The sequence below is a fragment of the Anopheles maculipalpis genome, chromosome 3RL (assembly GCF_943734695.1).
Source record: "Anopheles maculipalpis chromosome 3RL, idAnoMacuDA_375_x, whole genome shotgun sequence".
NCBI classification, from domain to species: domain Eukaryota; kingdom Metazoa; phylum Arthropoda; class Insecta; order Diptera; family Culicidae; genus Anopheles; species Anopheles maculipalpis.
This window is the reverse complement of record NC_064872.1, coordinates 56052533-56077061: the sequence shown is the minus strand read 5'-3', so window position 1 is coordinate 56077061 and position 24529 is coordinate 56052533. Positions and strand designations below refer to the sequence as shown.

General features: G+C 42.5%; 2 protein-coding genes across 2 annotated transcripts; both read right to left on the bottom strand.

Moving 5' to 3' along the window:
- Positions 1-474: 474 nt before the first annotated feature.
- On the bottom strand, positions 475-1315 carry LOC126562874 (serine protease SP24D-like). The gene is made up of 2 exons (XM_050219469.1): positions 1086-1315; positions 475-985 (listed from the first exon to the last, which is right to left on the bottom strand). Exons 1-2 carry the CDS (start codon positions 1313-1315, stop codon positions 475-477), a joined length of 741 nt encoding a protein of 246 aa, XP_050075426.1.
- Positions 1316-2936: 1621 nt separating this feature from the next.
- Positions 2937-18340, bottom strand: LOC126562172 (uncharacterized). The gene is made up of 3 exons (XM_050218606.1): positions 18274-18340; positions 14529-14692; positions 2937-4148 (listed from the first exon to the last, which is right to left on the bottom strand). The coding sequence occupies exons 1-3, from the start codon at positions 18338-18340 to the stop codon at positions 2949-2951; spliced, it is 1431 nt and encodes a 476-aa protein (XP_050074563.1). The 3' UTR covers positions 2937-2948.
- Between the last annotated feature and the right edge of the window lie 6189 nt (positions 18341-24529).

Sequence of the window (24529 nt, the reverse complement as noted above, 5' to 3'; positions counted from 1 at the left end):
TTAAACGATGGTTCGAGAAAAGTTGTAAAAAGATGAAACCATTTTTTGTTCGCTATGCAAGCTCGTTTCTAACCCAATTCCCAATCAGCCTTCTCAGAAGCAAATTTTTCCCTTTGTGTTTTACGACTATTCATTCGACAGCGTACCTTCTCCGAAACGGAATCGCTCAATTATCAAGCCAAAAGTGAATGTTTCACCAGCACATTGCAATTACTCTATCGAAAAATGCTTCACATTCAAAACTATTTGATCTTCTAGCATAGATGAAATTCTGGGTATAAAACATCATTTTGCTGTTATAAATTAAAATGGTTTAATTTTCGTTCCTTTACTTTTAAAAGGATTTCTTTCGCTTAAACTCGCCACGGGTAATTTTGACCATAATAAAGGCGTATTCAAATATTATTACACTTTTTAGAAAACCACATTTTCCTTTTAGTTAGCTTTAATCTTTCATCAAAAGAATTTCAATCTTTACTTCATGAATTTACGAATCCAGTCAAGATAGTATGACACCTTTGCGTAACCATCGGCATAGTCGCCACCACAGTAGTCAAGGATAAAATTGGCCACACCGACCAGCTTTCCATCGTACACAGCCGGACCACCAGAGTCACCGTTGCACGCACCATAGCTGCCCTCCTTGTCGATGCAAAGCAGACCGGGACTTACGCTGTGGCAGTTTTCGTCGTTCACCACAAACATCGAGGTGTACAGCAGATCTGGCGATGCTTGCTGTCCACTGGCAACGCGTCCGTATCCCGAAATCACCACTTCACTGCCAAGCGGCACCTCTTCCTCCATCAGCTCGATTGGTTGGATGTACTTGCTATACTGGAACGGCTCTTTCATCTCTAGCACGGCGATATCGTTCTGGGGCGATCCGTAGAACTCGTGTGCGTGCACCGCTTCGACCTCGAACAGACTGCCGCCGAACACCAAGTTTGCTGACCCGGCGTGTACGGCAAACCGCTTGGCATCGAGGCTGCAAAAAGGTTTCCATCATTACAATTAAATCGAATCTATCTTCGAGGGTGTAGCCGGTACCCACATCCCTCGCTCATGTTCATCGATGGAGCACTTACACCGTATCTCCGTTTACCACGCAGTGGGCCGCCGTCAGGACGAGCCGAGCGCCAATAATCGAGCCACCGCACCGGAAGTCACCGTTGTAGAAGAGTGCAATCTGGTACGGTATTTGGGTGTCTTCCGCATACTGGCCGCCAACGATGCGGTTCCAGATCGATGCGGACAGTCCGGTGTCGACCAGCGACGCCACCAGCACTAGAGAAACCACAACCAAACAACGGACCATTCTTGATGGATGTACTTTGAGGTAAGGGAATGATTTTGTTCGGAGCGCTAGACCTTTTTTATATCCCTCCTTGCAGTTTCGGTGAAGCTGATAAGCAATCGTCATCAGTGGGAGGAATTCCACTTGTCTGCTTTTTCCCACGCCCTCCAAACGGTACTCCAAAGTTTAACATACCCAACCTTTTCAAGTGCCTTTGCAGTAGTGCCGTAAACCGTGGTAGCAATTATCTGCTGCCGGTAAAGGCATTGCAGCATTACTAGTTTAAAGTGTTTTTGGGGGTAAAATATTAAAACCATTTCTATCAACAAGACAAGATTTACACAGCACACTTTAGATGATTGGATGACATGATAAGATTAATGGAGCATCTCAATGTATTTATAGATTAATAAAGAATAGTTTACACCTCACGTCCTTAGAAATATGCCTCAGTCAAGAAATATGTAAAATATTTTGATAATTAAAAGTTAAAATTACAAAAACGGCGAATAAAGACGGCAGAAATGCAGCCAATTTACCGAAAGCTTGTGTGCAATAAAGCTTCATCCATTGCAAGTTTATGCAGCACTTTTTATTTTTCCCAAAATGAATAAGATTTTTAACTAATTCTAAAAAAATTAAACAATTAAAGCAATTTCTATAATTTCCATAAGTTTTGTTGGGAAATTTTGCAGTTTTAAGTTCTCTTAGCAAAGTAATACGAACGTAAACTTACATGTGAAAGCTCAATTACACACAAGTAGTATGCTCGTATGCAACTTGTATGCTGTCTTGTGTGAAGGGTTCGTTGCTGTTCGCCTTCTTTTTCTGGTAATTCATCAACTTACGGTGCCTTTCGGACTACACGCAGAAAACTGCAACTGCGATCTGTGTAAAGTAGATCCTTTGGACGTGAACTATTTCGGAGTATCTGTTTACAACAAGGATCCTCTTCCGAGAAAGGGTAGCTCCTTCTGATCAATTCGTGACCAATCAGCCTGCTTACACGAGGTTTCCGGCTCTGTAGAAATTTATGGCCTGAAGGAGGACCCAAGCATCTGCTTAAATTGCTTATACTTTGATCCGCCTTTTAGCTCCAATCAACACGAAACGAAAGAAATACTCGAAAGTTAACATTTTCCATTTATTCTCAGAGCATTTGCTAGCATAATTAAATTATACCTCCTTATGTACACCGTTTACTATCAACCTATCTAACGTTCGCTACTGTCCCGTAAAAAACGGCATATTCACAATTCAGCCACAAATCAGTTCCAAAAATTAAGTCTTTTCTCATGCCACACTATGCATCTATAGTACACATAGCTTGACTTGGCTGTGTAATATAATTTGCCAGTAAATAAAACACCTTTTCTCGGCAACCTGCATCCTGCCGACCGTGCGTTAAGTTAAACCCCTTCGTACAGTTTAAAATGTAACAACCTATCCTTATACTCTAACCGCATGTAGTGTCGTAAATCTATGAGAGTCAACAAGCTTAGAGAGGCTATTTGGTTTGATTGAGGAATGGAAAAATTGGCTCACGGTTTCTTCTAGCTATTCGTATCGTTTGTGCATCGTCCCTCCTGCACGTTTCGTTTCCTTTCGGCACGATTGTTCGCTTTGCAAACGGCGTACAAACGGACCTCGTCAGCTACGCATCCAGATCGATGATTTCGTCCTTAATGCTAACAAACGGATGTAGCAAGTGTGGTGGCAATGGGTCCATCTCGTCATCGTCCTCTTCCAGCTTTTGCCTTTTGCCCGATCCATAATCATCGTACGGGTAGGTGTTGCTATCCGAGTTCTCCCCACCATAGTACGAGGACACATTGTCCATGCTTATATGTCGCTCGGAACCAACCGTCCCGCCGTGTCCACCACCAACACCGCCGCCTCCTACACCGCCCCCGCCGCCACCACCACCGGCACCCTCGCTAAGCTGAGAAAAATGCATCTTGATTATGTGCTTCGAGAAGTTGGAGATCACAAACCGATCGCCCTTCTTCGTCGGCAGTTTCGACACCTTTATCTGTACCGCACACATGGGACACTTGATGAATGCGTTGTAGCCATTGCTCTCGTACGTCACGTTGATCATTTCCTCCGAGATCTGTAGCTTGATCGGTTGCTTTTCGCTCCACATATCGATCAGCTTCACGATGCAGCCCTGAATCTTCTTGATGCGCTCCTCGTCGCTTAGCGGTGGGAACACCGTGGCCTGCTCGAACGCGAGCGGAGAGTTTTTGTGCGAAATTTTTATATCGCTCAGCATCTGCTCATGCATGTCGGAGAGTGGTTGCTGATGCATCCGTACCACCTCTTGTAGCAATTGCTGTTGCTGCTGTAGGAGTTGTTGCTGCTGGTGCTCTTTCTGCTGCTGTTGCTCTTTCTGCTGCTGCTGATGGTGTTCCTTCTGTTGCTGTTGCTGCGCGATTAACAATCGATGTTCACGCTCGCGTTCCCGCTGAATTGTAAGTTCGTTAGCGGGTATGCGCAGCGCTGGTTCTGGCCGTTGAATTTCACTAGCCACCTTGGTGTAGTTCAGATAGGCACTAATCTGCAGCAGCAGCTTACGGTGGCCTGGAACGAGCCGAAATTCGCGCGCCGGGTCACTGCAGAAGATGTGAAAATAGAACTGCGTTGCTGGGACGAGATGGATGAGTTCTTCCCGGGCAAATCGTTCCATGTCGATAAAGTCGTCGTCGTTCAAATTGCGTAGACTGCTTTCCGCCTCGTAACCGCACATCTTGAGCAGATTCTTTAGGTAGATCGGTACCGGACCACACACTTTCTCTATTCGACCCCAGTCTATGCGGGATGGTTTTTGTGGTGAGGCTGGTGGGAAACGATCCTAAAATAGAAGAAAAAAACAATTTGTTAGTATATTATTTAGATAATTATATTCAACTACAAATATGCTGATTATAGTGCAATCAGACGATAAACTAAATCGTCCATCTTCTTCTTCTTCTTGGCATGTTCGTTAATCCGATTCGAAATGCTTTGGTTACCTTTCGTTGCAATGCTGGTTCGTTGCAACGCGGGTGGCTTGCAAGGCCTCACTCAAAACTCCCTGTCTCGGTGGAGGGCCTACGCTGCGCAGCTGATTAGTGTCCCGTAGAATGCCAGGACAGAAGGCCGCCTTTAACAGGGAGAACAGACGCTAGTTATCCCTCCCTCTCTTATATTGTCTATATAACTCATCTTCCCAAAGGGGTCGATTTTCCCCGTATACCCAAGCTTAGATATTTGAAGAGATATGTTACCGTTCTATACGCCTTGGACATATTGCGTCGGAGTAGAGTATGGAGAGCCTATGATGTCCTTAAAGAGGAATCGGATCCATACCCATATCAGTGCTGTACTACACTAGAACGACCGAATTGAAGAGTTAAAGAAAATTAACGCACAATAAATGGTTACTAGTTTGCCGTTTCTTCAAAAAAACAACTCTTGTGAGACCATTAGGGGCATAAGATATAAGGGATAAGACTAAAGTTTATCAAAACTTTAACAAATATCAAAAAGTCACTACGGAAAGCCATAGAGCAACGAAAGTCGCGAAATGGAGCCTCAACGACTATGCCTCTGAAAAACGTTAAGAACATGACACACGCAAATTGGTTGGTCGCAGTTTGCTACATTCAATCAGAGTAGTTTCCAAGAATGCTAAGATTTAGAAAAATCTGTACAGAGTATCAACGAAGAAGAATTACACCCATCGTTTACGACCACAGTGGAACGTCATTCAAAGTGACTCATTCGAAAAAATTGCTCTTATTTGTTGAAGGATCTGAATACATGGATCCTGCTGGATACATGATAATCCTGTTCACCGACCAAAAGCACTTCAGTATTGAAAGTATCTTGAGTAGCAGATCATTTCATTTCACTCGGATATTCCAGAATATATGAAAACTACGTGTCAAACCAAGCATCCGTCGTAAATGTGATTTGTTTTCATTGATACTGGTTTTAAAGTGAACTCTATATGCATCTGTAAGAAGTTTTCCAAATATTTCTGGCTACCTAACAGTCCCTTTATCTGTTGGATTTTTTCTATTCGGACGCACGTGGCCATCGATGTGGAAGAGAGAGGCGAATGTAGTCCGAATGTAGTCGAATGTAGGCGGAAGCCTCTATAACTAAACGAAAAAAAAATCGATGTCGAAGAATTACTTTTCAACTACATGTTCTAGCTTCTTCAGTCGTCTGGACAATGTCATCCGGAAAACGGATTACTCAAAGAGAAATTTCTTCCGAAAGCATCTTTGAATCCTAAATTAACTCGAAAACGTTTATAGTATGGCCGCATGTGAATGTAAAACACTAAACATACATATTTTTTCTACGTCGCTCCTTTGTATACTGGTGACATTGCTATATCCAAAAAGTTTGGTATTAACTAACATCCTTTCAAAATGGTTTTTGAAAGGATTTCGTTATTATTTATTCACTCATCTGAAATCAGTTCGATGGACAAAAAAAGTATAGTTAAACTTTCACGTACAGATTAAAATGCTCTTCACTGCCTCCCTATTATTTCAAGTAAAATGTTGTTCTGGAACATAGCGGTATTGAAGTCACTGTTGGGCACTAAAATCATTGAATTGTTTGAACATCGCTGTCAGTGGGGCATTTCTGGAACATTTATGTGAGGTATTCCTGAAGATTCTTTTATTCTAAGTGTTCTGGTGGTTGAGCTACTTGTCTTCTATGAAATAAGGGTTTTAAGCCTAACAGCGGTCAACATAACTTACATCTCTAGTAGGACGAAACCACGGTACATCAATAAGTACTAGTCTAGTAAACCTAGTATATCGACTTCAGTCTACTTGTCCAGACTGCTGAATGGGGCGACCAAGTCACGGCGTTAAATTCTAAAGTTGATTGAACTAGCGAGAAATATATAGCTTTAAGCCAGGTAGGATTGTTGATTTCTTCAGTATTTCTTGTTATAAACCCTAACATTCGATTACCTTTGTCTATCACAATTTTTAGCTATTTTACAGTCAAGAATGGTTCCAAGGTCAAGAATTTAGAACAAGAGGGTAGTTGTCAATTGTGTAGTTATAAAGTATCAGTCTTATTTGATGATACAAACTTATTGTACTGCTCTTCCTGACACGAAAGTTGCATATTTTTGCAGTCACTACTACTATTTATCACACGGTATATTTGTATGACGCCAGCGTACATAAGCTGGCCTGGTATGGAAAACTTAACATCATTTATGAGCAGTAGAAATAGCAAAGGCCATAGATTACTAGCTTGTGGGACATCCGACATCGGAGATATTATTGTCAATTTGCACACGATATTTCTGGTCAGTTAGGTATGATGTGAGCCCTTCGATACCCTCAACTGATATGCTTAATTGGGTAAGTTTGGTCAGAAGTAAGCAATGACTTATTGAATGGAATGCCGCTTTGAAATCGGTATAAACCGATTTTAAAAACTTGAGCACACAATCATGAAGATGTACTTTCTCTGGAGTAGTTGTTCAAATCTTTTTAGAACCTTTTTTGTGGATTGGAGTTATAAATGAACATTTCCATGCTTCTGGGAACTTCTGACGTTGGTTCGTTGGACGTTGGTTGGTGACGTACGAAGAAGGTTCATTAATGGGACACATAGCACATTAGCGCACTTCAATAAGACTATCGAAGGGATTCCATCAGGACAAGCACTGTTGGAAAGTTTTAGTGTTTTTAGAGCAAACAGTGATGGCTGAGACCGTTACCTAGCGTGTAAGGTAGTCTTCTACAATTTTAAATTGTCAGGCTGCATATTCATGCATCAATATCATGCTTTATGAGTTAAAGAAACAAACATTTTCAAAATAATCAGCAGCCAAGCGTAATGTTTCAGACGAAAAATATGTATTTTGCAGAATATAATATAAGTTTCTTATTAGCTCCAGTCATTAAAGTGCTCATCTTAAATGTTTCAACTATTGATAACGGATTTATTGAACAAAACTCGTCCATTTTTGTCTGTAGACTATAACTGTACATATAACACAACAATTAAACGTTGATTTTGTCTCACTACCGCCAACTTTCCCCTGCCTTATGCACTGTTCACCATCAAACCTTCCACATCTAGCGCCATTCCTTTTCAGCATAATCAAATTTGCTAGTCATGATTTGATTATACAAAAAACTGAAAACTAATTTGTGCTATTCGATCCTACCGAAGCGATATGTAAATTTCTCATCTCGCAATAAACATACATTTATGTACTGCACAAATTCACCGTACCTATCAATATTCATAGTTTTTAATCTCCAGCAGCATCACCACAGTTTGCAGTACAGTATCATTCGCAAATGTATAGAAAATGATATACAGAAATCTCGTGCCTGAAATTGCTGACAATTTGTCCTGTTTCTCCTTCTCACTTCCGGTTGCATCAAATTCAAAAAACGTTCCCTTCGATTTTGAGAAGTCCAACTGATGTATGCGGTGTATCGCAACGTGCCGCTGACTGCACTTTATTCCCAAAATGTAAAAATACATAATATTCTGCTACTCACGTTGTATTTCGTACCGTGTAACAAACGCACAGCTCGTGAAGCAAGCGGCAGATCCAACCGAACTCAATGATATTATTATTACAACAATGCATTTCATTATTTGAGTCTCTGAAGCTTTTCTCATTAAAAATTCTCACCCGAAGAAAAGCAAGAAGCTCACCCGTCGTCAGGCGCATCGGGGAGCGGGAAGAGCATAGCACACAGGCCACCCGAAAAGCTGGTCAGGAAAGACGCTCGGATCGCAACATCCAAAGCAACAAGCACTCTTTCAAACGCCCCGAAAGGAAACAGCACACACTCAACAAACAGCTACAGCAACGGCCAGCAAGGGAATACAAAAAAAAAAAAGCAAAACTATGTCAAGACATAGACCCGGCGCGAAGTGGAAGTTCCCCTGGAGGTGGAATAAATACATCTGCATTTACCGTGTGGACGGGCGCGCACGGGGCTAGACATGAGCTCCATTGGCATAATGTTTTATTGAACACCGCCCTTGCCATATGGTGTCGCTGCGGTACGCTGCGGGGCCGTGTAAAGGGGCGCGAGACTGCGAGACAGCGCGAGGCCTGTGCATTGTACTTCTCGGCTGGCTCGAAACCTCTAAATAAGGTACTTCGAAAAGCCGAACCAAGACACACGGTGCTGTTCGCTTGCCACAGTCTGTCAATCATGGGCAATAAAAGCTATGGGCTTTAGCTTTTGCTCTGGTGCGAAACATTAATTTCGGAACAGCGGCCCAACAGCGGTTCAGAACAAACCGTACCTAGGTATTATTGCTGGAGAACCTACTTTATGCACCAATTTAAATGGCAATATGCATGTGGACATGTAACGAGCGTCTCGCGATTTATTATGCTCGCGTTCATTATGGCGCCCAAAACTTGTACTTCTCATATCTTCTCTGCTAGGCTTAGAGCGTTACTTTTCGCTAGTTTACGTTTAAAATGCGCTAAGTTTACGACCCTGAGACTTGTGGTGTAAATCGATTTTCATGTTCAACCAGGTCGAAAGTCGTCTTTGCCGTAAAACATAACAAAAGTTAATGCACGGAAAACGGCCCAGCATCAACGATCATGTTTGAAAATAATGAGCTTATGTTAAACAGCATTCAATAAGCGCGTGTGTGTGTTTGCGGTTTATTCTTGTATTGTTTGTGAGTTGCTGTAGAAAACTTTTAGAAGGCTCTAGGCTAAACAGGAGCACAACACGTTACTCACAAAAGAGCATGCTTGTTTTAAGCCTACATTTTATACTCAAATGTTTGCTCTTTAAGTTCCTTTAAGATCCATTAAAATTATTATAAACCATAGCTTTATAGTCGTTCTTTTCTTTTTCATTTGCTCGTCTTGTCTTTCCAAGTTTGCTCTGGGCTTCTTGGTGCTAAATAACAACACATTTCCATCTTTAAAAATATCAACTTCTCCATCAAAGCATTGCTTTGTGTGCAATCTTTAGCCTTTAGCCGAAAAAATACCGAATGAAAACTACCTTTTCAACAGCCGCCGCGTGTCTTATTGCACAGGAACGTACGATTGTTCGCCAGGTTGAAGGGTATTTTCCAACCGGTACGTTACACGCCAGTACTTCGATGTACTGAAAGTGCAATGAATATATTGCTTTATATTTTGCCCCAGCAAATGCTAATTTTTTTCCCGTGCGACGTGGCACACCACTGTGACCGCCGCCACCGAGGAAACGGTTTGGTGTATTTTCAGCACAAAAGTAACGATTCAGCACAATCGCACAAGAAATATTCAGCCCCAGTCAAGTGCCCCGAGAACGTTCATATATCCACGGTTTGCAGGAAAGTTTGAGTGTTTAAAAATATACAAAATCGAAAGAAAAACATACCTACCAGCGGCGCATGTAAGGGGTAAGTGGGGTATGCGAAAGGGGGGGGGAGAAAAAAAGACGCAAATTAAAACTTCAACAAAGCATCAAAAGCTGTGTAGCACCGGCAAGAAGTGGCGTGCGCACCGCCGTCGTGGCCAACTAGCCGCCACGAACGATTGTGTGTGAATATGCGCGAACCAATTTCGAAATACGCCAAGCACTCGGAACGAAAAATACCACACAATGGGCCACTAGTGAAGTTGCCCAAGGCCCTCCACAGGCCTAGCGCGAGCGCAGCGCTACGCCAGCCGCCAGAGTATTCGTTCGTAGTAATATAATAGTAGAAAACGGTAGTAGTAGAAGTAGTGGGAAAGTGTTATCCCACCAACGGGGCCTACCGTAATAGGGCCCTCGGCATCCCAACACTGCACTTCTCCTTCCCCCCCCCCCCCCCCCCTTGTAATGTGTATTACAACAGTAATAATAAAAACAACACAACAACAAAACTACCCACCATAATGAGGCCAACCAACCAATAGACCAAACGGCAAAGTACATGTACGCAACCCGACTATTGGGCCTCCAAGAATACTCCAGCGCTGCCCGCCAAGCAACGTCGTCGCAAGAGACAGTTTGGTGGAAATATAATCATAATAAATGCGGAATCGCGCCACCGAACGCGTCGAAACCAGGCCACCCGGCGGGGACCTCTATCTCCCTCCCGGGAAAAGGCGCGCTTGCATTATTCGCTTGCGGGCGCAAGAAACTATTCCTATTCCTCCCAATGATAAATGAGAAACCGCTGAGCTGGCACAATGCGCCTCGGGTAGAAGTGTAAAGAGCTTTTTTTTAAAAAAAAAAGGGCCACAAAGCAGCACACGGTGCAGCATAAATGGGCAAACGCACGTTTCATGGTTGTCCGTGTGGGGATATTGAAGAAAATCTACTCCATCACTCCATCACTATTCTTCGCGTCTAAACTGCTTGCCGTCCGTCAAGGTCTAAAAAGGTTGGCGCAATCGACTTATCTGCTCTGTGTGTGTGTGTGTGTGTTTTGGACTCGCGCACACACCCATCGCCGGTGCAGGAATCTTTGAAAATGTATTCCGAATACGCTTAACTTGCTGGCCCCTCCGGTTTTACAGACAACAAGCCCGAAATATGGTTGACCCGCTGGGTATGTGTGAATAGTAATGATGGTAAAGTAGTAGCCTCTTGGCGCGTATTTTTTTGGAAGCTTCAGACGTCTGCTCGGACCAACGTTTCCTGCTTATCGCCGGGGCATACATATTCGGGTGACGCCGTCACATCCGTCCCGAACCATGCCATAGACCCGGTACGCACTTTCGCGATAAGCGACCCCTCCTGGGCTGGCTCGTAATATCGTGTGGTTTCCTTTGAAGCGTTGTTACTTTTTTCCCGCACTTTGCTCAGCACTTCAGACCACCATGTGCCGATAATATGAACAAGAATGTCATTTCAATATTCCCGGCATCGTGAGTGTTTCCCCCTTGTAGTTCTTATCTTCAGCTTGTTGTGCTATTGTGTGTCACTTAAGTACTACCATTTGCTTGATCTATCAGACATTTTCCAGTCGGTCTTTGTAGCAAATTGATTGTAACCGAAATAGATGGGTATTGCGCATTATTTTTTTGTAAAATGCATACATCGATGTTTTTGTTGGGATAGACATACAATCCTATGCCATTGAGAAGAGTTGCTTATCATCAAATCTGTTTCTATCTGTACATAACATCTGGAAGAAATACTTGAAATATCAGCCTTTACACAGCAGAACCAGGATACACCTTACGGACGTGCTACGTTTTATCAATAAGTCTAGTACTCCATCATATGACCGCCATGACGTCGTCGTACGTCGTTTAGCTAAGAAAAGAACATTTTTACATCGTGAAAATTGGACGGAAAATAGTCCTTTTACAGCCCTTAATTGCAATAGATCATACCCAGGATAAGGTGATATGAAATGCCTTGTTAATTTTGTGAGTATTATATCAGTTACGTATGGTGTTAACAGTGAAGCGTCAAGCTATCATACAGCTTAATGATAAATCAATAAATGGTTGTTAATTTATTTATAGAAACTTTAAGATATTTGGCTTCATTCGTCTCTTGCAATCTCTAAATTGTATACAATCAGGTTAATGGCTCTTGAGATCTTTGTCAAAACAAATACAGGGTGAGATGAAAAACAACAGCAAATTCTTTGTTAACTTCCTTTTTTTTCAATTTTACTGTACGAAAGCAAAAAATGTCGGAAATAACATCAAATTTCATCATCAATTCTGGTTTGTTCGAATTGGCCACCTTTGACACGAAGTATGGACATCACATGCAGCCCGAAAGTGGCTCTGCGGTATTTTGGGCCATTCTCGACGAAGCGCTTGCGCTTGAGCTGATCGACACTTATTTCGACAGTATTTTTTAGGTTCCAAACTTACTCCCCAAAATACCACAGCCACAACAGTCCAACGGATTGGTATCCGGTTGATTTTGGTAGCCTTTGTGCGGTGGAAAAGATGCGAGGAACCTCATTTCGTAACCATTCTTGGGTGGCGCGTGCTAAGTGCGATGGTGGTGAGTCCTGTTGGAATGTTCAAGGGCTTCAGAGCTTCCTCCAAAATATTTTCGCGATAGATTTACGTATCTATTTTCACCCCACGGTCGATGGTAACGAGCGGTGAGCGACGATCGGCAGTTATGGTTTGGAGTTCTGGAGGCCAACCGAAGTTGCAAATTTTCTGCTTAACTCTCTGGCAATCAAACTCGATCATTTTCTTTATTCACAAACTGCTGGATAACGAATGATTTCTAATCGGAGAAGATCAAATTTGGTAGTTCATCACTTTCGGGCCAACCGAAGCAGTTCTTTGGCTCTTGTGAGTCGAACTTTTTTTGTGCATCGGTAAGATCTTATACTTTTTGGATCTTCAAAGGTATAAGTCTTCTAACGAACTCTAAAGTCACGCCGCCCATCAAATGGATTTCTAGACTTGCAGATACCACGTAGTTGGATAGCTAAGTCCTCACTGCGGAGGAACGCGGTCCGGATGGGATTTGAACCCCGGTCCTGCCGATTGAAGACCGGCGCCGGTGTCACCTACCCCATCGAATCACCCCCGTCCAGACTCAGATAGGTTTTAGTCCAAGCTCATTTTTCAATATTGCCATTTGTCGGTCACGGTAACGCGAATTTTGTTCGAGCCGCTTCTTCACTTTTCGGACCATATCTGGCGGTTTTGCAGTTTTTTTCGTCCACTTCCTGGATGTCGGGTTACGCTAAGAGTATCACAGTAACGAGCGATGCCACGAGACATAAAAGATTTATTACAATTAAAAGCTGGAGGGTTCTAACGATAGCCACGATAGGGGTTTCCAGCCAAAATATAAAGCAATTACACTATCACGCTTAAACTCTAGTACGAATATTTTTTGAGATTAATTCAACAATAAAATATAACTGGAAGAAGCTGCCAGACGAGCGGTTCAGAATTAACAGCAGCCTGAATTTGGTTGCTGTTTTTTTCATCTCACGCTGTACAACCAGGTTAAAGGCTCTTGAGATCAATACCGGGACAAATATAAAGACATTCACCATATCTTTACAGAAGGCTCGGCTCATCAAGACTCAGCCGGCTGTGTGATCCATTCTAGCCTGGACAACTGTGCTATCAAACTACCGAATCACAGATCCATAATTTCTGCCGAAACAATAGCCATTCAACCAGTCACCAAAGAAGGACTCCGTGCCGACAAACTCAACCTCATCTTCACAACGACAGTACCAGTGTTCTTATCCGCCCTCGAACAGTGAATCTCCAGAGATCCTCACATACAGCACCTTGATGGAAATATTGTATCGCACGACAAGCAACAGCAGTAAAAACTTATTCATTTTCTTCCCATCAGCAGCCTATACAAAGAGATTTAAGTTTGCAATTGCAATGGCTTTAGCAATAAATTATCTATAGATTAATCTTAAGCAATATCTGCAATAATTGTACCACAACAAGTACCCAAATACCGTAAAGTGGCGAAATAGGTCTTAAAGGCTCAAAGCCTGTATAAAATATACAAAAAATAGATCCAAATGAACGATTAAACAAGTAATTTGTCTCAAAAGAAAATAAAAAAGTGTGAATGTTGTAATTCCGTAGCCCTACTAGAAACAGTAAGTAAACAATAAAAACAAACAATTATTCGTTATATGGGATAATTGCACCAGTAATTAATGAAAAATAATAACAATAAATACGATTGTTTCTGATAATTTAATATTAAAGAATATTTCATATAATGTTTCCCAAAACATTACACATTTCATATGGGACGAATCCCCGGAAAACATTAATCCATCACCATATACTTTAGAACGTTCGTGCAAAACGTTAAATTATGACGGAAATGGCCATCTGTTTCGTCAATAACATCTCACAAAGAAATAAAAAAAAAACATTTCAATGGGACATTACTGAACAGCTATCGCTTGCATAATTTATACAATCGATTGTATTCATAGCAATGATAAAACGTTCAAGTTACCGACATAATAAATTGATGTCATTGCTATTTATTAACCTATTACAGCACTGTTTTGTCAAAGAATAATTTACAGTGGCCTAAGTGTATTGCAAAAAAATGCAATTAATTTAAAAATAAACAGTAATGAATGAAGTATTACTAATACAAAATTTTCCAAACATCTTGTTTTTCAATCTGAATTTCTCGGCAAAATTCCACTCGTGAATCCATGAACCCATAAATCCACCAAATCATAACCAAATACCGCATATGTTTTCCACATCAGATCAACTGCCATTCCCCACCCCATCGCTTACCTTATCGTCGATCTGCAGCTCCGCAAAGGCGGGTCGTTCCGTTAGGTTCTCCTTGTACTCCTCGTACCGCTGCAGGAACTTGGCCCGCTTACCAATGCGTGGTATTATCTCCTTGATCATGTCGTACTTGAGGCACTTGAAGGCAGCTTCATCGATTTCCTCCTCTGCTTAGTGTGCGTGCGTGTGTGTGTGCATCAATTTGTGACGAATAAGTCATCGGGAAGTGAAACAGATATTCCCCCAGCATTACGGAATAAATTGCGGCACACGGCATACAGTGGAATACACATCCAGTTGGCCATCCAGTGCCACGTAGATACGTGGTGGTACCATGAAAAGACACAGAGAGAAAGATAGCGAGAGATGGATAAAATATGAAACGGTTAAGTGAGCACAGAGCGGAGGGAAAGATCTGTAAAAAGCAGGGCATCGCATTAACGAGTTTGACGGAAGACGGAGTGTAAGCAAACCGATACTACACAGCACAGCAGCATGACAAGACGTTCGCCACAAACAGAGTGTTGGCTCAGTTTTGAAGTAGTGCAATGGGCCGAGAGCGCGGGCCATGTGACTGGAGGATACAAGGGACGCATATTTATTTTAGTATTACTCGCATATAGGGAAGGCATTAAACATGGGGTGCCGAGTCGGTTGGTAGTGGTGGTTGTTGTTGGCTTAAGTGAGTATTATCTACGCTGGAAATGGGACCATACAGTGGGCACCCTGCAGTAGTAGTAGTAGTAGTCGTAGTAGTACACACATAATATGAACCAGCTGGAAGAAACACAAGAAACCACCCCGTTCGGAGATGCATGAGGAGACGTCGAACCGTAATAATGGTTGCAGAGCAGCAGATCGCGCTCGTATTTCCCGAAGCGGCACGCCGAAAGTGATGGTGAATCAGGCTGCGGTGGTATCTATTGCCTGCTGCTGATGGTGATACGATTATGGTTCCCCTAAGTTGTCAAACCTGGGTATCTCTGCTCAAGTTGTCTCGTTGCAAGCGGTGGAACTTCCACCATTAGCTTCGAGACGCGCTCGATTGTGCGCGATCACACATACGGAAAATTACACCAATTGCAATGAAACGGGGGGGAAGGAGGCTGCCCTAGGAAGTATTGGCCCAAGCTTACGCAAGCAGCGGTAATACTAACCGTGCCACAGCATATCGCATAAAAAGTGTGCACATCGCGCCACGGCTTCGTCGTGTGTGCAAGTAGCTGCATGTTCTGTGCAATTTCGTGATCAATCACCCTTTCCGTAGCCCTTTTCTAACCCGGCGGGGCAGTCGTCTGCAAAATGAATCGAAAGAAATAAACAAAACGAAACTGTGTCTAAGCACAGCCAGGTCGTCAGTGAAAAAAGCTTCCTGTCTCCGCATACAAGTGCAAGCTGTTAGCGCACGCGAACCGAATTGCAGCAACCGGGAGCGAAGATAAGGGTCCGAAGTTTCGGCAAGTGCAGCCGGGGTCTAACGTAAAGGGCTCGGGACGAATTCAACACAATTTGCCTCTTTTTTCTCGCAATAAATGATAATAGCCGTCATTTTCATGGTACGGCGCATGCTCCTCACCGATTGCTGGTGAGTTTTTTTGCGTCCTAAAATGGGCACGAAGACCATTAAGCAAACTGGTAACCATGTGCGCTGCTGGGAAGGGGGGGAGGGGGGGGAGTCATGAGCTTTTAGGGAGCCAGCGAGAGTAAAAGACGCTCGATTGAAAACAATTTTGCCGTAGTGCCTTGGATGCGCCAGCAAAGACACATACAGAGAGACGCGACTAATATTGAATATCTGGCAATATTCCATCGAATCTTGCCATAATTCAACATTCGGCAATTAAATCAAAGGAAAAACAGAGTAAACATTCGAGGCCTCATTCGAGGTCTAATGGAACTAAATGGATACATGCGACAAAATGAGTATTTTTTAAGAGAGCATTGTGATTTCTAGGCCTCTCTGGGCGTTACATTTTTATGAATAATTCGCTGGAACATTAAGCAATACTACAAAAATCTATCACAAAATTAAAAATATACAAATATTTTCAATGGAAAATGTACAAGTAAACCGGTTGCTCTTTGCATTTTCCAAAGAAACATCAAGAATCTTCATCGTTTCGTAAGCCAACATTCGCACAAGGCGTCAGTTGTCCGATGTTCAAACAACAAGATCAATAAAATATTAAGCGGTAGAGTCGGTTCACGGCTGGTGCAAGAAAACAATGGTCGTGATGAGCACCGTGTGTTAGGTAAGCACATCGGTCTAAACCTATGCTCAACAACATAACATTCCGCTCGAGCAAACGAACAACAACGAGCTAACGTAAGGGGAACTGGATTATATTCGGATCGTTCGGATTACATCAACACAATATTTCCGACCGATGCATTCATCCCAGCCAAACAAACCAGTCCGCAGAATACTGTTACACCAGGGCAGTACAAGCGTCGAAACCTACAATACCCACCGCCGAAAATACCCAATAGTGCTGGGGCCCTTTCGGCGAGGCGAGCTGAACAATTTTGGGACGGGCCATGGGACAGAAGGGAACTACGGCAAATGAAGAACACAGCGAAACACTATAGTTTCGTGGCAAGGTCGTGGAAGACAGCGGAACTGCACGAAGGAAAATGTTAGTTAACGGGCGGTAAAGAAGCGCAGGGGAAATAAGATATAATTCTCATTGCAATTCAAATTAAATTTCACTCCACGCTAGTAGTGAAACACCGACCGTCCTAGCTGTCGTAACGTTCCGATGGTCTTGCCCTGGACCGGACGACCGGTCGGGGAGAATTGCGGTGCGGTGGAAATTGTGGTGGCGCCGTCAAAGACGAACAATTGCGTTATTTACCAACTTGAAGGAATTTTAGTTTGTGTTTGTGTGTGTCTGTGTGTGTGTGTGTGTGTGGGGAAGAGAGGACAGAGAAGCGAGAGAGAACTGAATGTGGAAGATATTGCAACACATTTTCAAAAGTTTCCACGTAATTAAGCTTTGCGAATGAAATTTTGCCCTTCAGTCGCGAGAGTTTTGCAATGCAAACTTCGAATGAATAATATTAAATTTAATTGTATTTTTTTGTTCATCTTGAACTTCAGTACTATTTAAGTGAGCAAGTAAGCATAAATGGATGCAAAACACATTCTATTTTTTGATAAATCTATAGGGAAATGTGACACAGTTGTGACATACAGCACCGTTCACAAACAGTTCGCTTACAGACACTTATCAATTATGATTGGCTATGAAAACCCCCTTCAATTCACACACAAACGGGTGTTATGATATCATAAAAAGCTATGATGATAGCTTATTTACGGGAGAGAGAAACATTCGGGCCGCAGCAAACATGTTGAACGCAACCAAACATTAAACAGTAGTGTATGTGTACTGTCACACCAACAAACAACTTGTTCCCTTTTACGTGCCATTATTGATGGGAAAAAAAGGAAACGTGAGAGTAAACTTATTTTGTGGCTGTTGTTGAGGTTCAAACAATTTTTCACGACGATTTTTTATCCACTTTTTTGTTTGTTTTGTTTTCCATTTCACTCCAAAACTAGCATTCAACTCCACTGATAAGCACGGAGACGGATCCTCTCTTTTTCCTCGCCATTTCGCTCACGCTCTCCCTTATCGCTCGTAATGCTCTTTCACTTGTGCACTTCCTGCGCAACCGGAAATGGGAAATGGATGGGACTGTTGTTTAGCAGCAGCGTACTTTTTCGTACTACTACCAACCTTACCTTGAAACACTTTTATCAGTTCCGGCATGTTCCAACCGTTGAGCAGATTTTTAACATACGTATCCATGGCTGTGTTTGACGCAGGGCAGCAATGATGATGATTTTATTGATGATGCGCTGATGACGGTCGTGACACCGAAGAGTTTCGAAGGAGAACGAGCGAGGAAACGCAGTGAAAGCAAATTACTGCACTTTGTTTTGATTCTGCATACACTTGGGATGGTGTTTGCGCTTACTGTACTTTTAAAACCTTTTTTCTCTTCACGATTGCCTTTTAGACTGCTTTTACTAGGACTGCAGTTTCACAATCACTTGTCACATTTCACAAACCGATTCCCACCACAATGGCCTATTGCAACACTAGCGAACATAGTCGTTGATCAAGCATCAAACTTGCCGTGAAAGATTTTCCACAAGCGCGGAACACATGGGCGACGCGGGTTGCAAAAAAAAAACAGGAACTTCGTACGGAGACGGTGAACCAGCACCGGAACTAGCGTTATGCTGAAGGAATGCGTCCACGGCGGTTCCCGCAGCACAATTGCACGCGATGACAACGCGGTGACACACCGCAACAATGCTACCACTCGGGGTGGTTTCTCCTTTGGAACTAAACTTTTTTTTTTACTTCCCTTACTAGATCCAAGTGCTTGTTGCACTACTCCAGCTAGAGAAAGAGAGAATAGGAGAGAGAGAGAGAGCGAGCGAAAATTTGTAAAACGAGAGACTAAATGTTTCTCCCTTTACAAGCTACGCATTCGTACTGGGCTGTTTGGGCTGTTGTTGCAGGGCTTGGCAAACTGTTTGACGCGATGTGGGGATGGTTGTGAGCAATCCGGTAACTACACATGATAAGCCCCTATTGATAAAATTAACTTATTAACCACTACTAAGGGTTTTTTCTATACAAATTTGCCTTAGTAGTGCCTTAGTTGGCGAATTTATAACGATTTTGTCAATGGATGGATGTGGGGCTGGAAAACAAAACCTACTTAGTTAAGTTGTTAATTCTCTTCATCGCCATTCATCGCCTGTGTATATCGATGTTTACCTTTTAGATATAGAAGATAATAATTAATATCTCATCTTCTTATTGTCTTAACGACCTGTAAGGTCATGCCGGCGATCGAAATGGCTTTCTAGACTGCCGATACCACGTAGTTGTTTAGTCAGGCCTCTATACGGGGGGGGGGGGGGGGGGGGCGGTCCGGATGGGATTTGAACCCCGGCCTATACTACCGGGCCGCCCCTATATCTCATCAGACAATGTGAAATTCTCCTTGTAAGGGATCCAAGAACCATTATAGCAATAATTTATTGAATAACTAATAACTGAAACTGTTACAGCATATCTGTTAAACATTTAATCTTAAATAACACATTAAAACTGATAAAAGTAAATGTACCAAACCCAGGCACAAGTCAAATCAAACAAAGCTAACGGACAGAATAGAAACGGCATTAAACACAACCCATGATCTAAACAGAATGCGAATGACCAAAATGACAAAGCCCAAGATATCTAAAACCAAACGAACGAAATAAAATTTCTTCTAAAGAAAGAAGGAAATGAGATAAAATAAAAATCTAGAAACTAAGCGTAAACAACCCAAAAACCCTCACCAATATTAAATCAACTGCCATTAATAAAATGCATAAGAAACGATTACAAGTGAATAGAAAATCAAAACTAGAAAATATGCGATAAATAAGAACTTATGTCTCAGCATTGTAAAAAAAACAGTGTATAATAAAGTATAAAATAAACCAAACCTCAAAATCAACCCATACAATCATCAACTAATTGAACATATCAGTCTAGGGTGAAATATATTATCTTTCCTAAACTTTTGATAGAAGAATCTGCACTGTTTTTTTTATTGTTGTATTTATTTATATGTGATTATCACGGCTTTACGCCGTATTTTCACATTCTTTTTTAACTTATTTTTTATACAATCTCTAGCCAAAAGACCCGGAAAAGAATTGATGGGGAAAATCATAAATATACCTCCCTAGCGGTAAAAATACCTTCAAAGGCTCAACACCGTTCAAAATGTCCACAGTGGCATTCGAAAGCAATAGGAAATATGCTTCCTTTCGGTGCAATCCTAAATGTATTACTGTAAGGAGAATCAATTCACTCTAACAGTTTGACCACAAAAATCGTAAATGGATCCACCCTCCAAGAATTTGCAGTTTGCCGATCCCTGACTTTTAAGGGTCTACGCATCGTAGCTTTGCATGCCCAACAACCTGTGCTGAGAGCGAGCCGATGCACCCATACACTCGCAAAGACCACCACCCCATTTATCCAAGAAACGTTGCGTGCAACACGTGCTGCGCATACAATCTTCACAAACCGGTAAGAGATTGTAAATAAACAATCGCTCTCTCTCTCTCTCTCTATGCTCCAACATAAAGGAGAGAAAGAAAATTTTGCCAAACTCTCCCCCTTTAGCACCGTCGTACAAAACCTTATTTTAATCAATTAAAACCACCTGTCCTGCACTTTGACGCATGTTTTCTACTCATTCGGTTATCTCCTTTCTACCATCCAGTTACGCTCTCCATCGTGGGACTCTCTCGCACAAAAACTCACGGAAAAACAGCTGGCTAACCGTTTTTCTGTGCGCTAGTTTTGCCGTTCGCCAATGTCATATCATTTTAAAATTAATTATTCGATCGAGCGTTCTATTTTACAATACAATCCTGTTTGGTTGTTTTTATGCACAACACAAAAAAAAATGTCATCAAAACGTGTCAAATCATCGTTTATTAATTGGACACATATGCTGCTGGCTATATATTTCTTTTCACTGGCCAACTTCGTATAGCCCGGAGTGGAATTATTATCGATTGTTTGTGTATCGAAATAATTTGACTTCTCCCATTTGATTTGATTTCCAAATGCAGGCCACATACCAGCTGTCCTCGACCGTTTGCCGCAGGAAAAGCAAAACAAAAATATTTTTAAAACTTGTCACTCTTGTTCAGCTATATTCAGGATGGATTGGACGGCTTTAGTAGGACAGTTCTGATGACACATCAAACTTATTCATTAATCCATCGGCTTGAGATACTGCCCATTGTTGAAAAGAGTCTATAAATAAGTTGTATCGATTGGTAAGGGTATCGATTAGGATTTAAGACTCGCAAACATTGAGTACTTTAAATGCCAACGTTGGAGTTTTATTCCTCAATGATAGAGAGATTTTTAAACCCATTATACCCAGTCCAGGCTGTTCATATTGATAAAAACTACTATCGAAAATAATCTATCGAAAAATATTCATACCTGTTACTTGACACTCAGTTTTGTTTTGGCGTCTCTCACTACTAAAATGCTCTTTATTATGTAATTTCATAGCTTCTTCTCCGCCGAAATGCTTCACGCTCATGCCTTGAATCCCTTTCGCGGGGATTGGCGCATAACGCACGTACATCACGCATCTAGACTAGATCGACCGGCTCGACGATCGACGGTGTTCCACAATGGGCCAACCTTCGGCACACTTTCCAAATTCGTTCAAGATGCCGAGAATAAGTGCACACTGCTGCAACACAACGAAATGCCGTGTTTGAATAAGTGCATGAGTGTAACGCGTAATCTTGTACCGCGCAAGACAGACCTACGATTCGTTCGTCCTACACCGTATTACCTCGTCCTACGACGACCCACCACCCGCCCGCAACCATGACACGGCATTTATCGACACCACAATTAAGGCCTGTACGTACACGCACTAGGTTACAGCTAGATTTCGAGCCATTTTCATTGCAAAACGGTACGTCGGAAGCCTACACTTTGAATAGCCACAGCGTGTTTTATGGCAATAGGAGGTTGCAAATCGTGAACCGTCATGTCAATAAACGTACAAATTTGATTAAAAGTCTTGGAATATTTTTGATTTATTTGTAATGAGCTGAATATATATTGAAATTGAAGAAAATATGGTAGGAAAACTGAATAGTTAGTTTTCCAATTTTAAATAAGGGATCGAGCTGCAAAATCAAGAATAAAATTTAAAAAAATCTTTTCTAAATTAAATCAACGACAAAATAAGGGCAACTCAACGCATTTTAAAGGGCCATGCATTGATTATTCTTCTTCTTGACTTAAAGACCTCCTAGTGGGTCATGCTGGTCATGTAATGACTTACTAGACTTGCTGATACGGTCCCGGATGAGATTTGAACCCCAGTTGAGGCGTGTTAAGACCGGCACCGTTGCCACCACCGCTTCGCAACCGGGCGGCCCCATTAATGATGAATTGATTAGACAAGAGTAATCGTATAATTCAAACAATATATAGAACAACCCCGCTAAGTGAAAGACTGCCACCTCTGACACTCGGTCACGGGATTTACTCTAATAATAATTCCCTATTGCTTAGCTTTACCAATTTAAAAAAAAAAACCCCTCTTCGATTAAATGGTTATTGCATTTATATTGGTATCGTATACTTTATTTACTCCCTTAAATCTGAAGGAGCTTTTGAAGCATTTATTGAAACATCTGCATGTGACTTAATGCATGCAGGACCTCATAAAAATAGCATTGAAGCGTTATAGTGCAATAAATGTAGTACATCTTGTCAAACACTTTTTTTTATCAGGCGCTACAGCCGCTTTGCGGTCTTACCCTGCCGCAGTAGAGTCCGGAACCGCTCACGGTCCCGCGCCGTCGTTCGCCAATCCGTTATCCGGGCCTTGATGGCGGATGATTCTACGCCATTCTCCCACTTCAATCTGGGCCTACCAAGCATCCTCTGTTCGTGTGGACGGCCGAAAGGACTTTCTGACCTGTTTCGTCCGATGCCATGCGTATAACATGGCCAACCCATCGCAGCTCGTCGTTGTAGCGGTTCCTCCATTGTCCTTCCACACATACGGGACCAACGATCCTTCTGAGCATCTTCCTCTCGAACGCAACTAAGAGGGTTTCGTCTGTTTTGGACAGGATTCATGTCTCAAAGGCGTATGTGAGTACTAGGACTGGAAAGGTACGATCCAGTCCCAGGTTCTTGAGGTGAGATGTTTCCTCAGGCTGTAGAATGACCGGCTGGCCGCCAACATCCTAGCGCCAACTTGAGTCAAGGTTAATAGGAGACAGACGAGCCCATCTCCCTGACGCAGGCCTTTGGTTAACACACTCACTCAAACACAGTTGTCAAACACACTCTCACTCTTTTCATCAATCAAAGCACCGTTGTTTCCAACAATGTGGATGGGGTACTAAGCAAACAAACGTAGGATGGGACTCCTCTTACTTATGCTAATGTGACTTAAAATAGGTAAGAGGAGGGAAGGGAAGTTGAGGTTGTGGTTTGGAACAATGGCTTCCATAGCCTGCATCAGTGTGCTCCAAGCACTAGACACCCTGGAGCACAGGGCAAACTTGTGCTCCAGAGTCTCTGGCTGGGAGCAGAATGAACAGGCTAAAGGAGACCGATTCATCCTGTCAAGCAGCAGTTCGTGTGGCACCTTGTTGTGCACCAGCAAATACAGTATCGAGCGTTGGTCGGATGAAAGTCTGTAGCTGGTGACGTTTCTTCAGATCCAGCGCCAATCTGTGGAAGGTGAACTCATAGCCACTTTGGAGTCTGGAAGTCTGCCGACCATCATTTGCCGCAAACTTTTGGTTGCGACTACGGGTACCGTATACCGGATGGTATACGAGCTGCTGGATTGCCGTCCAAAGGCACGGAGGCACGTTGTGGCAATGGAGCCTATATTCTGGAGATTCCCAGCATAATCAATGTGCTGAGCCCCGATTTGTAGGCATCCCTGCTCTGCAACGTACCGATACCGACCAGCAACGCTGTTATGGTAATGGCGATAATGTGAGGATTGAGTCCATCTCGATTGCGTGGAAGGGCCAATTGGATTAATAGAATCCGAAGACCCCCAGATTCGTCCCATAGGTAACGAATTGAAACGATGGAAACATATCAATTGAATTCATTAATATTAGTACATGTGCTATCGACTATTAAAACTCCAAACTACCTATAACTTTCGTATGATCATCTCCAATGAAGCGCAAAGTCGATGTAATGAGGCATGATCATTCGATTGCGTGGCAGACATAAATCTGGTAGAGCGTTTTTAAGTTATAGACATGGCACAGAAGGTCATGGGTCAGAAACCACAGGTAAGGAGATATTTTACCAGAGCAAACGTAGTTTCTAGAGCAAAACTTCGAGAGAAGCACACACGGAATGTGCAACCAGAGAAAATATAGAAAATCTAGT

Bases quoted from the DNA above. Each gene is read 5' to 3' on its own strand.
- LOC126562874 (XM_050219469.1), bottom strand. From the start codon at position 1,315: ATGGTCCGTTGTTTGGTTGTGGTTTCTCTAGTGCTGGTGGCGTCGCTG. The intron at 986-1,085 runs GTAAGTGCTCCA...ACCTTTTTGCAG, and splicing joins GTGGTAAACGGAGATACGGT to CCTCGATGCCAAGCGGTTTG.
- LOC126562172 (XM_050218606.1), bottom strand. From the start codon at position 18,340: ATGGATACGTATGTTAAAAATCTGCTCAACGGTTGGAACATGCCGGAA. The intron at 14,693-18,273 runs GTAAGGTTGGTA...CACACTAAGCAG, and splicing joins ACTGATAAAAGTGTTTCAAG to AGGAGGAAATCGATGAAGCT. The intron at 4,149-14,528 runs GTAAGCGATGGG...CTTCTATTTTAG, and splicing joins AGCTGCAGATCGACGATAAG to GATCGTTTCCCACCAGCCTC.